Source organism: Sciurus carolinensis, chromosome 19, assembly GCF_902686445.1.
Source record: "Sciurus carolinensis chromosome 19, mSciCar1.2, whole genome shotgun sequence".
Taxonomy (NCBI): domain Eukaryota; kingdom Metazoa; phylum Chordata; class Mammalia; order Rodentia; family Sciuridae; genus Sciurus; species Sciurus carolinensis.
The window spans coordinates 5,658,994-5,670,919 of NC_062231.1; the positions used below are offsets into that span (position 1 = coordinate 5,658,994).

Here is an 11,926-nt window from a genome sequence, read left to right on the forward strand (position 1 = left end):
TTTTCACTTCCTCCTCACAAAATATTTTGCTGAGGATATTCTGTAGTGCAGGATTTCTATTTGTAAATTCTTTTAACTTTTATCATGGAAACATTTTATTTAATCATCAAATATGGTGGTTAGTTTTGCTGGATATAGGATGCTTGGTTGGCATCCATGTTCTTTCAGAGCTTGAAATCTATTGTTCCAGACCCTTCTTGCTTCTAGTGTCTGGGATGAGAAATCTGCTGAGGTCTATATTGGTTTCCCCTTATAAGTAATCTGATGCTTTTCTCTTGCAGCCTTTAAAATCCTCTATCTTGTATGTGAGGTATTTTCATTATAATGCAACTTGGTGTGAATCTGTTGTAATTTTGTGCACCTGGTGTTCTGTAAGCCTCTTGTATTTGATTTTCCATTTTATTTTTCAGGTTTGGGAAGTTTTCTGATATTATTTCAATGAAGAGGTTGTTCATGCCTTTGGTTTGTATCTCTGCACGTTCCTCAATCCCAATAATTCTAAAATTCGATCTTTTCATGATATCCCATAATTCTTAGAGGTTCTGTTCATGACTTCTTAACATCTTGTCAGTTTGTTCAACTTTATTTTCAAGATTAAATATTTTGTCTTCATTGTCTGAGATTCTGTCTTCCACAGGATCTATTCTGTTGGTGATGCTTTCTATTGAGTTATTGAGTTTTAAATTTGGTTTGTTGTTTCTTTCATTTCAAGTATTTCCATTTGTTTGTTTGTTTGTTTTTCAGAATCTTTATCTCTTTATTGAAGTGTTCTTTTGCTTTCTGCATTTGCTTTTTTAACTGTTTACTGGAATGGTCATGCATTGCCTGCATTTACTCTCTTATCTCGTCTTTTGCTTCATGAATCATTTTAAGTATGCAGATTCTAAACTCTTTTTCTCTCATTTCTACTGCCATGCTGTCATTGGATTCTATCAAAATACTATCTTGGTTTGTTAGGGACACTTTCTTCCCCTATTTTTTCATATTATTTCTGTATATTCCCCTCCAGCAAAGAAGATCTGAGGTTGACGTTCCCCCCTTGCAGGCTTATTGTGACCAGTTTTCCAGTACCTCTCCTTTGAGAGGGAGATCAATATTAGCAGCACCCAGTACAAAGAAAATGCAGCCCTGAACCGGATAGCCCCTATAAAGACTTGAACATTATTGTACTAAACTGAATGAGTTCAATTATTATTTACAGTATTTCTAGTGGTGAATGAAGAGGATGGGGAAAGTTGTAGGATGTGAGTAAATAGAGGTAACCTGTCAAAGGACCTCCAGTCTCTAGTAGGTGTCTCAGGAAGGGAGCCGCCCCTCCAATGATGGTGGCCATGTCCTCAGGAATAATTCAAGATGCCTGCACTAGCCTCCAAAGAAGGTGGGGAACCACAGTGCAGGGACACCAACCAACACAGTGGGGGAGGGCATGTGGGGCTGGTGTCTGGCATCTGTCTGTGGTGGGGTGCTATGTCTGGCATCCCTCTTTGGGGGACAAGGGGTGGGTGGGCCTCTATATAGCTTTTGAGGTATGAGTATTTTGACAACATTAATTCTGCCTCTCCAAGAACATGGGAGGTCTTTCCCTCTAGGAAGGTCTTCTTCACTTTCTTACTTGATTGTTCTATAGTTTTCATAGTACAGGATTTCTACTTCTTTTGTTAGATTGATGCTCAGTCTTTTGCTTTTATGACATTTGCTGGTAAATTGATGAATCTGGATATTATCATTATAAGTGAAATAAGCCAATCCCAAAACACCAAAGATCAACTGTTCTCTCTGATATTAATGCTAACACACAACCAGGGGGTCAGGGAATAATTGATGTCCAGTGTTTTAGACAAGAGGGCATGAAGGGAAGGGAGAGGGCACAGAAATAGTAAGAAAAATGAAATGTATCTGAAATAACTTCCTTCTGCGCATATAAGAATACAGCACAGTAAATCTCCACATCATCTACAAACATAGGACCGGGATCCTAATTAGAATAAGATATACATCATATTTGTATAAATATATCAAAATGGATTCTACTGTCGTGTAAAACTAAAAAGAACAAAATAAATATGAAGTGTGCATAAGCCATAAACATTTGCATACTTACAGTCCCAAAAATAAAAGAAATAAAGGGGAGGAAGACATTGAAGAAATAAGGGACTAAGGTTTTTTTCAAGCCCAATGAAAGTATATTAACCAAAACCTGAAATGAATCTTGTATCAAATATTTTCAAAATACACACAAATGCCAAAGGTACTTCGCATTTACACTGCCAGAAAGAATGAGGAGGTCTTAAAAGCAGTGCACACCCTCCCAAAGAAGCATTTCAGCAGGTACACATGAGGAAAATGAAAGCTCTTGGCTGTTGGAGATACTGGAACCCAGAAGACCACAAAATCATATCTTAAAAGTATATACAAAAACAAGTGTTTTTTCCTCCAAATTTATATAAGTAGACCAAATAATTTTTAAAGAATAAAGTTGAAAATGACATTTTCCAGATCTGAAACCTGGAAGCGTTAATCAATAGGGCATACACAAATAGAAGGTACACAAGCAAAGTTGTCTAGGATTCAGATAAATGGGAGGAGATGGGAACATGGACCTTGGATAGAAATAGAGAATCAAAGGAATGATAAATACCCGGGAGAACACACAACACGGTTTGTACTTGGTGGCAAAGAGTGGCAGCAGATAAAAGGCCATGCATCCCTTCTACTCATGATCCCGTTTCTTCTTCTTGGACTTTACTTACCACACACCAGTACAATGACAACATGAGGAAGAATTTTACACTGACAATGACGGGCACCGAACCAAGCACAGGGATGTTCTGAGTGTGGATCCATGTATGACTGTAAAGATCACAAACCATGAAGTTAGTCTTGGGGTGTCCCTCCTCTCTTCCTTTCTTTTTCCCTTTCTTCCATGAGATAACCATGAACTCTACCTTCTTAAAAACACCTTAGTGCTCAGTATAATATTTTTAAGAATTATCACAATGTTACACAGCAAATCTCAGATAAAAGTGAAACTTTATACCTATTTAAGGGCAATGACCTTTTCCTGCTAACCCTAAGCAATCAACATGTCACTCTGAGTCCATGAATTTGACTATTTAGATGCAGTATTTAAATGGAACCAGGAAGCATCTTTCCTTCTGTGAGTGGTAACCTCACTTAGCATGATGTCCTCCAGATTCATCCATGTTGGGGCAAGTGGCAGGGTTTCATTTTTTTAAAAGACTCAGTAAGAGGCCACAGTTTTTCTAACCATTCACCCATCCATCTGTGTCATCAGGTGCCAGGGTCCAGCCCCAGCAGGTGTTGGGGGTCCTAGGTGGATGGGAGGTGTCGACGTGGTGGAGAAACAGCAGACAGAGACACCAAGTGTTCTGAGGCTGAATCTGAATCTTTATTTTTTCTGCCAGCCTTTTTATAGATATTTTTCTTTAGTAATGATTATATCATTTTATGGTTAGTTTAAAACAAGAAAAAACTTCAAAAGCACAATCTATGCTTCTTCTCAAAGTACACATTCTCTCTGTATGACAGCCCAGACCAAAACAACCTTATTTCCCAGTGAGATTAAAACAAACTTGTCTCCCAGCTAAACTGAGGGCACAATGATCTGGCAGCCTTCGACCTTCAGAACAAGCACATCACTAGATTTTCTGAGAAATGACCCCCACCATGAACTCCAGTGTTTAACAGTGAGAAACTTTTACTATTATTAAAGGGCAAAGAAATCAACTTATAGTTAATATTTAGTTTATTCTAATTTCATATAATGGCAGACTACAATCTTATTCTGATTCTCAAAGAGTTAGACTAAACATAGGAAACACACAAATTATATTTATGACTAACCTAAATGTTTTTATTATGTAAAGTATCTCTAGAATCAACTATTGAAACTAGGAAAGCAACAAAGGCTAAACACCACATCCAAGCTCAGAGGAATATCTCTTTCTCCATCTATTATTATACTAGAGCAATCACAGGCTCCTTTAAACTTGAGCACAGTTACAATTGTTTATTTTCATATATTTTATCTATGTATCACTGCTAAATTTTTATTGTGCACTATTTTGTGTCCCAATACAGTAAAACCTTACCAATGTTTTTCCAAGAAGTTTCTAATGATATATTGATTATTAATATTAAAGAGCAACTACACATGGAGACATGCTACACCTATGGCCCCCAAGAGGGAGGATGATCAACAGAACCGTGTCAAGTGTTGAGTTCTCTATTCCAACACCATGTCAAGTGTCAGATCCTCTACTCCAACAGAGCCATGTCAGATGTTGGAGTGGCAGGAAATAGATGTGGCAATCAGGTACCTTCTATCTTGGCTGCTGTGAGTAAGGCTGCCACCAACATAGTAGCATCAACATCTCCTAGTGCTGCTGACTTCCACTCACTTGCACTCTTTCCTGAGAGCATGGCTGGAACACATGCTCTAACTCTTGTCCTCAGAGCAACACCCATGCTGGTTTCAGAACTGTGGAGACTGACCCACGTTACTCTCCCAACAGTGCATGTCTTCAGCATTAATGGTTATCTTTCTTTTCACATCACAACCATCCTGACTGCTGTTACAGGATATCACATCATGGTTTTGACTGGTATTTCCTTGAGTATCAATTGATGGTGAGCATCTTTTCATTGCTTGTTGGCCATATATGCGTTTTTCCTTGAATGGGTTATCTTTTCAAGTGTTGTGCTATTTCTAATGAGGTTTCTATTTTTTATTCAATTCTAGGATGTTTTAATAAATGTTGAAAATTAACCTCTTCCCTGATTTCTGATTTGAAAATATTTTCTCCATCCTGTATCTTGTCTTTTGATGACTGATTTTTTTCCCCATCTGTACATAAGTGATTAATTTCATATCATCCAATTTGGGTATCACTGATTTGTTGCCTGCCCTTTTGGTATAGTACTCAAGAAATCATTTTCTATTCCAATGTTTTGATGGGTCTCCAATTGTTTCCTTTAGGAAGGTTTATGGATTCAGATATCAAATGTAAATCTTCAATTCATCTTGTGTTTGACAGTTATGTATGGCTGTAGGATAAGGGTCCAGTTTCATTCTTCTGTATCTGAATATTTGTTGGAGAGACTAGCCTTACTCCAGACAATATATTTGCCAGTATTTTTGAGATATCTTCATGACCTTGTTTGTGAACATTTATCTAGGCATACTCTTCTGTTCCACTAGTTTTGGTGTTTACTATTATGCCAGTATCGTAATTGTGTGTGTGTGTGTGTGTGTGTGTTTGTGTGTGTTTGAAGCGTTGGTGATGACACCCAGAGCCTGGGCATGCTAGTCAAGTGCTACATCTCCAAGATCCATCCCCAGCTCTACCAAAGTACTTTAATGACTATAGCTTTATAATATATTTTAAAATCAGAGTATGGTTTTATTAGCTTTTTTCTTTATCAAGATTGCTCTAGGTCTTCAGAGTCCTTTGTGGTCACAGATTTTAGCTTTCCTATTTTCTATTTCTGTAAAATATATCACTGGGATTCAGTCAGGGATTGCATCTGATCTACACATAATTTGATTGTATGGACATTTTAATGTTGCATCTTCATATCCAGGAACATGATGCTTCTTTCCTCTTATTTATATTTTCTTTCATTTCTTTCATGATTATAGCTTTCAGAGTTCAAGTCTTTCCCTTCCCTGGTCAAATTTATTCCTCAGTATTTTGCTCTTTATAGTGGTACTGTAGTGAGGATGGTTTTTTGATTTATTTTCACATATTTTGTGGCAGTTATAAAAAACAAAACAGATTTCTTGGGATGTTACCTTTGTATTCTACTGAATTCATATAATAATCCTAAAGGATTGGGGGGTCCTTAGTGTTTACCTATATGAACATGTTATTGACAAAGACAATGTTACTTCTTCCCCCCACCTTGTATGTCTTACTTTTTTCTTACCTGTTCACTCTAGTAAGAACTTTTAGGGGTTGGTTCAACAGAAGTGGTGAGTGTGGGCATGCTTACCTCATTCCTGATAATGTATAAAATCATTTCAACTTTTCTCCACTGAATATGATGTCAACTGTGTGTTTTCAACATCTGAACTTTCTTATATTTGGGTAAATTTCTTCTCAACCTTGTTTGTTGAGATTTTTTATCATGAAAGTGTTCTCCATTTTGTCAAATTCTTCCATTGCTTCACTCGCATGGTTATGTATTTTCAGCTCTTCATGTACTTGGTGTTGTGTGTCACTATAATTGATCTGCACATGCTGAAATATCATGTATCCCATGGATAAATCCCAAGACTTAATGATGTATGGTGCTTTCAACATGTTTAATTCAATCTGCTCATGTTTCTCAAGCATTTCCCATCTCTGTTTAAAAGAATGATTCATCTTTAGTTTTGCTTGTCATGTGTTTCCTGGTATTGTTATATGAGTGTGTTCACTTAATAATATGAGTTTGAAAATGTTTCATCTTCCATTGTTTCAAGGGAATTAAGATGGTTTGGTGTAAATTCTTTAATAATTTGGTAGTCTTCCATCATGAAGTAATATGTTCTTGGACTCTTTTTTGTGAGGACTGGGGATGTTTTGTTACTTGTTCAACTTTCTCAATCATTATTTTTCTCCTCATGTTTTATTTTTTCATTTCTCAGTATTGTGAGGTTGTATGTGTCTAGGGATCTGTTTCTATCTGGTTACAGTTTGGTTGGTGGGTAATGGTTCACAGCACTCTTCATAGTTCCTGTTTTTCCCATGGGGGTATCGGTTGTAGGGCTTCCTCTTTGATTTCTGACTTTCTTTGCCTTCTTTTTTGTTCTCCTAGTCAATCTACATCGTGAATTGTCCATTCTGTTTGCCTTATCAAAGAACAACATGTTGGTTTGGTTGACTTTTACTAGTGATCAACATGCTCTTCATTTATTTCTGCTCTGATCTTAATTATTGCCTTTGTTATGGTGATTTGTGGTTTGGTTCAATGTACTTTCTCTAGTTTGTTAAAGGTTCAAGTTAGGTAGCTTTTTTGAAAATGTTTTCTTTTGTAATATCAAAATGCATTGTTCACACTCCTCTTGATGCAACCTGCAAAACCTAATATGTTACAATTTGTTTTTCTCATGAAATTTTCTGATTTCACTTTTGAATTTTTGTTTGCATTATTGTTTAAAAGCTGTTGTCTAATTTCCATGTTTGTGATTTACAGTTTCCATCTTTCATTTAATTTCATTTTTATTGTATTGTGCTTGTAAATATTTGATATGGTTTCAGTGTTCTTAACATTGAGGAGGCTTGTTTGTGACCTGGTGTATGTCCTCTTCTGAGCACTGTTTCAAACACTTCAGAATAGTGTGTTCTGTTGTTGCTGGGATGTTTGGAATGTCTCTTAGGACCTTTTCTCCTAGTAGTATTTAGAGCTGCTCCTTGAAGTATTAAATGATTTTGCTGTTTTTATATTGCTATTCATTTACCTTGAGTTCTGTCAATGTTTTATTTATTTCATTCACTGACATTATGTCAGTAACTGTGATAGCTTCTTGGTGGGTTGTTGCTTTGGTCAGTATGTGATGGCCTTTGTCTCCTCTGACCATTGGTGACCCAAAGTCCCAGTTATTAATTCAGGCACCCAGGCTCTCCTGGTTTTCTTCTGCAAGGTGCATCATTTTCCTGTACTGTTAGCCTGTGTGTGTCCTTACCCCTCCACTGTTTGTATTGTACAGAGTTTATATCAGTATTCTTATCAGTGTGTGGCTTAAGGCACACTGTATCAATTGATTGAGTAGTTTCCCTTATTTATAACTAACAGGTATTGGTAATGAGTTAAATGGACATTTTATTTATTGGTTTCTGTTCTGTAATTCTTTGATAACTTTTCTCCTCTTTTCTGAGTTTCTTTCCAGGTTTTTTTTTTAAGTTTTTATACTTATATATACTTTGCTTCCCTTATTTCTTACATTTTCTAGAGATACGTTATTTGAGAATATTTTATATGAGACTAGATTTTCAAATTTAATTGGAATATATTACAAGTGCATAATTTTTAGAACACTGAAATCATGATTAGGAAAATTTCCATGTCTGACTTAGTGTTTTGTTTGTTTACCTCATATATTTTTTATCCAGGAAGCCATAACATCAGAGCTATCTGCTGCAATACCTAAAAAGTGTTCAAATTCTCCGCAACAGAGTGGTACTTAACAGAATTCACATGAAAAACATATTTCTTGGGGGAACTGAGAATAAGATTTGAACTTCTCAAAACCAATTTTTAATCACTGGGACAAATTAGCTCTAATGGTTTAAAGTTCACCAAATTACACTGGAATGTTTAGCATCTTCTCAGTTAATTTTTAATTTCAGGAAAATATTTTATACAACTGGGTAAAAAAATAATTTAAAACACTTTATTTTGATAAAATATGTGACATAATCATTGTGACCATTCTTTCAATGTACCATCAAATGGTATTAAATCTGTTCACATTATAGCACAAATTATAACCCCATTCATTTTAAGCACTTTTTTCCCTGTTCAATAGAAATTCTACATGTTCCAAATGAAAGTTCCCCAATACCCAGTCTCATGGGTCTCTGGAAGGCCATTCTGTTTTCTGTTTCTATCAATTTGCATACTCCAACTTCCACCTTCTTTAAGTACATTGATACAATATTTGATTATTTTTTTGTGACTGACTTGCTTCACTGAGTTGAGTAACTTGAGGGTTCAGCTATGTTGTGCCATGCACCAGAATTTTCTTCCATTTAAGAGATAACAATATTCTAGTGTCTGCTGAACCAAGTATTGTTTTTATATTTTTATGGTGTAGGTGTGGAGATACCTTTGAATATTTAAAAGATTTTTATGAATGATGATGTGGAAATGACTTTCTGCCCCTCTGAATGTAGTGTTTGTGTGTGTGTCTCTGTATCTGGGCTAGATCATGTGACATTTTATAGAAAATGTTTACATATCTAGTTTGGAAAAATACAAATAACTAGATAATGCAATGAATGAAAAGCTTTGGAACTATTTTATTTAAAAATGGTTTGGAATAACCTAGGCTGACAAGTGATATCCACCTCATGGGGCCCCTTGCAGACCCAATGAGAAAAATGAATCCCTGGTAATATCTCAGAGAGTCAAGTGGTTTATTTTTCTTTTATGTACTTGCCATGCACACATATCCAAGTTGATGGGTTTAACAGAAGTGGGACTTGGTGTTGCATTTAAACCAAAGATCACATACACACCCCCATGATGGACCATTTCAAATCAAACACATTTTTTCATTTAACAGAACTTATGAACCACTGGCTAATGAAATATGTACTGTCTTCCCCCACATGTATCTACAAATATTAAGTATACATTTTTCAGTAGCAAGGAACACCAAAGGACTGAATGAGGCATAGCTATGGGCCACAAGAATCTGGATACAGTAAAAGATTGGATCATCATTCAGTGTGATTCTGGCATAGTTGATAATTCTGTCCATAGTGGACATGGCCACAAAGCAACTCAAGAGCAGCAGGATTGTCTGTGTGGCCCTCAGTTCTGGGGATGATATTGGAGACAGGCTGGTTCTGTGAAGATGCTGGGACAGCCTCCTATGCCTGCACAAGAGAGCCACCATGTATCCATTTGAGATGGCCATTATTCCCATAAGGGAGGCTTCCCTGAAGGTTAACAAGGTTGCAAAAGCGTGCCGGAGGAAGAAGCTCATGGGAAGTAGAGAGAAGGATTCTGTGATATATTTAAAATTGTCAGAGGTCAAATTTGGGGTAGCAATAATGGAGATTAAGCGGTGGCTAGTGAAAGATGAATAGATGACACACAGGAAGTTAAGGGAACACAGGTTGTGGCATGAGGATTTATGTTTGAACTTTGCCAAGCAGGAGCTTCTGGGGCTGAGGGTGATGGCCTGGAGGACACTCAGCAGGCAGGTGGTACAGATGGAGAAGCCCCTCATCAACCTGTACAGGTAGACAAGTACTTTACATGTGAGGTCACCCCATCTTCCCTGAGGTGTAAAAATATCTGCAGCTATGAAGCCATTAATAACCAGCATTAATAAGTGGATTAGGGCCAAGAGACCAATGGGCAGGTCAGTGGGCTTAGGTCTGTGCCCAGTAATGTGCAAGGAGATGTGGACGAGGAGAAGAATGATGTTGGCCAAGATTCCAATGCCGAGTTCAATATACACAGTGTTTCTTATGTGAGTATTACTGTACAATCTGTTACTTTTGCTCATCTTGTGGGGGAAAGAATACTATTGTGAACACCTTAGGGAAAAAACAAGAAAATGTCTTTTTTGCAGATATGACCTCTTTCATCAAACTCAGTGAACACCACTTCCATCAGGAAAATAAAGATGATGCCTCCAGATGAAAATTCAATTCTGGTGCTGGGCCCCGTGGTGCCTGAAATCCCAGTGACTTGAGAGACTGAGGCAAAAGGGTCACACAGTTGAAGAGAGTGAGGACACATTAGTGAGACCCTGTTCAAAATACACGGTGAAAAGAACTGGGTGTAACTTGGCGCTGGTGCACTTTACCACCAAGCATTCCCCAGCACAAAATCCAAAAACAAAAAAGAAAACTTGAGTTTTATTTCTCACCCTCCAGGACCCATCTCCACACTCTCCCTTGTCCCAATACCTCTCAGTCTTGGCTGGAATTTTTGTGCCACTGGGAACTCTACAATGACAAACACAATGGTGATCTACTTTTCTTGTACATTAAGAATGTAAGCATTGGCACACTCCTGTGTCCCGGTGGCTCAGGAGGCTGACACAGTATTGCACATTTGAGGCCAGCCTCAGGAAGTAATCAAGGCCCTAAGCAATTTAGAGAGACACTGGCTCAAAATCAAAAATAAAATTGGCTGGTGACGTGGCTCAGTGTTAAGCACCCCTGGGTTCAATACATGGTAACAAAACAAAAAGAAAAAAATAAAGCATTGCCATATATCTTAGAATATTTTTCCTTCCTATTACCTAATGTCTGAGATCTTCTGGGGCAAGAGAAAGTGTCCCTGACATTTTCATGTTCCTGACATTTTTGGTCAGATACATAAGAGTAGGCCTACAGTTTTGGGAGAATTTGAGCGGGGTTGATTGTAGGAAAACAGAAACGAGCCATTCTCAAGCAAAGAACGTCACAGATTAAACATACACAGAGTTATTTTATGATAGCACCATGTTAATTCTGACTTATTTAATGTCAGACAAATATTTGTAATATATAAAAAAAGCTGATGTGAAGTCTGAAGTAAGAATGGTTGAGTTTATGTATATGCACTGCCATTTACAATGTCAGCATTAGCACTCTCTGATGCTGAGGTCCAGTCATATCAGCTATCAACATAGTCATGGTATGTATATCCTGGAGAAATTTTGTGTAAAAAAAATAATGTATGCATACCAACCTTGGAAGTGTTTGTGGCACATAATGAACTCTCTAAAAATGTTGGCTTGTATTTTTATTATCATACAGTTCTTCATGCATGTGGCTTGACATAATGAATTCAGTTCTTTTAATAACAGATCAACTCTGTTGAAACAAGAGGAGAGAAAGTAGGAATTACCACTGGGCATGGTGGCACATGTCTGTAATCCAGGCAGTTTAGAGGTTGAGGTGGGATAATCACAAGTTCAAAGACAGCCTCAGAATCTTAGCAAGGCCCTATGCAATTTGGGAACACCATATATATTAATAAAATATTTAAAAGGGCTTGGGGTGTTGATCAGTGCTTAAGCACATGTGGGTCAATCTCAGGTACAAAAAATAAAAATAAAAATTTCCAACATAGTAAAACGTTTGCATAGTCCCTTTCAGAAAACTCTGCTTATATTTAGGTCTGCTGATAGAATCCTCTGATGTTCCTATACATATTACTCTTTTTTAATCCTTAAACAAGAATAACTAGTCTG

General features: G+C 37.1%; 1 protein-coding gene across 1 annotated transcript; it reads right to left on the bottom strand.

Moving 5' to 3' along the window:
• Nucleotides 1-9,295: 9,295 nt before the first annotated feature.
• LOC124971161 (vomeronasal type-1 receptor 48-like) lies at nucleotides 9,296-10,246 on the bottom strand. The gene has a single exon (XM_047534947.1). It carries the CDS (start codon nucleotides 10,244-10,246, stop codon nucleotides 9,296-9,298), a length of 951 nt encoding a protein of 316 aa, XP_047390903.1.
• Nucleotides 10,247-11,926: the final 1,680 nt, after the last annotated feature.

Bases quoted from the DNA above. Each gene is read 5' to 3' on its own strand.
- LOC124971161 (XM_047534947.1), bottom strand. From the start codon at position 10,246: ATGAGCAAAAGTAACAGATTGTACAGTAATACTCACATAAGAAACACT.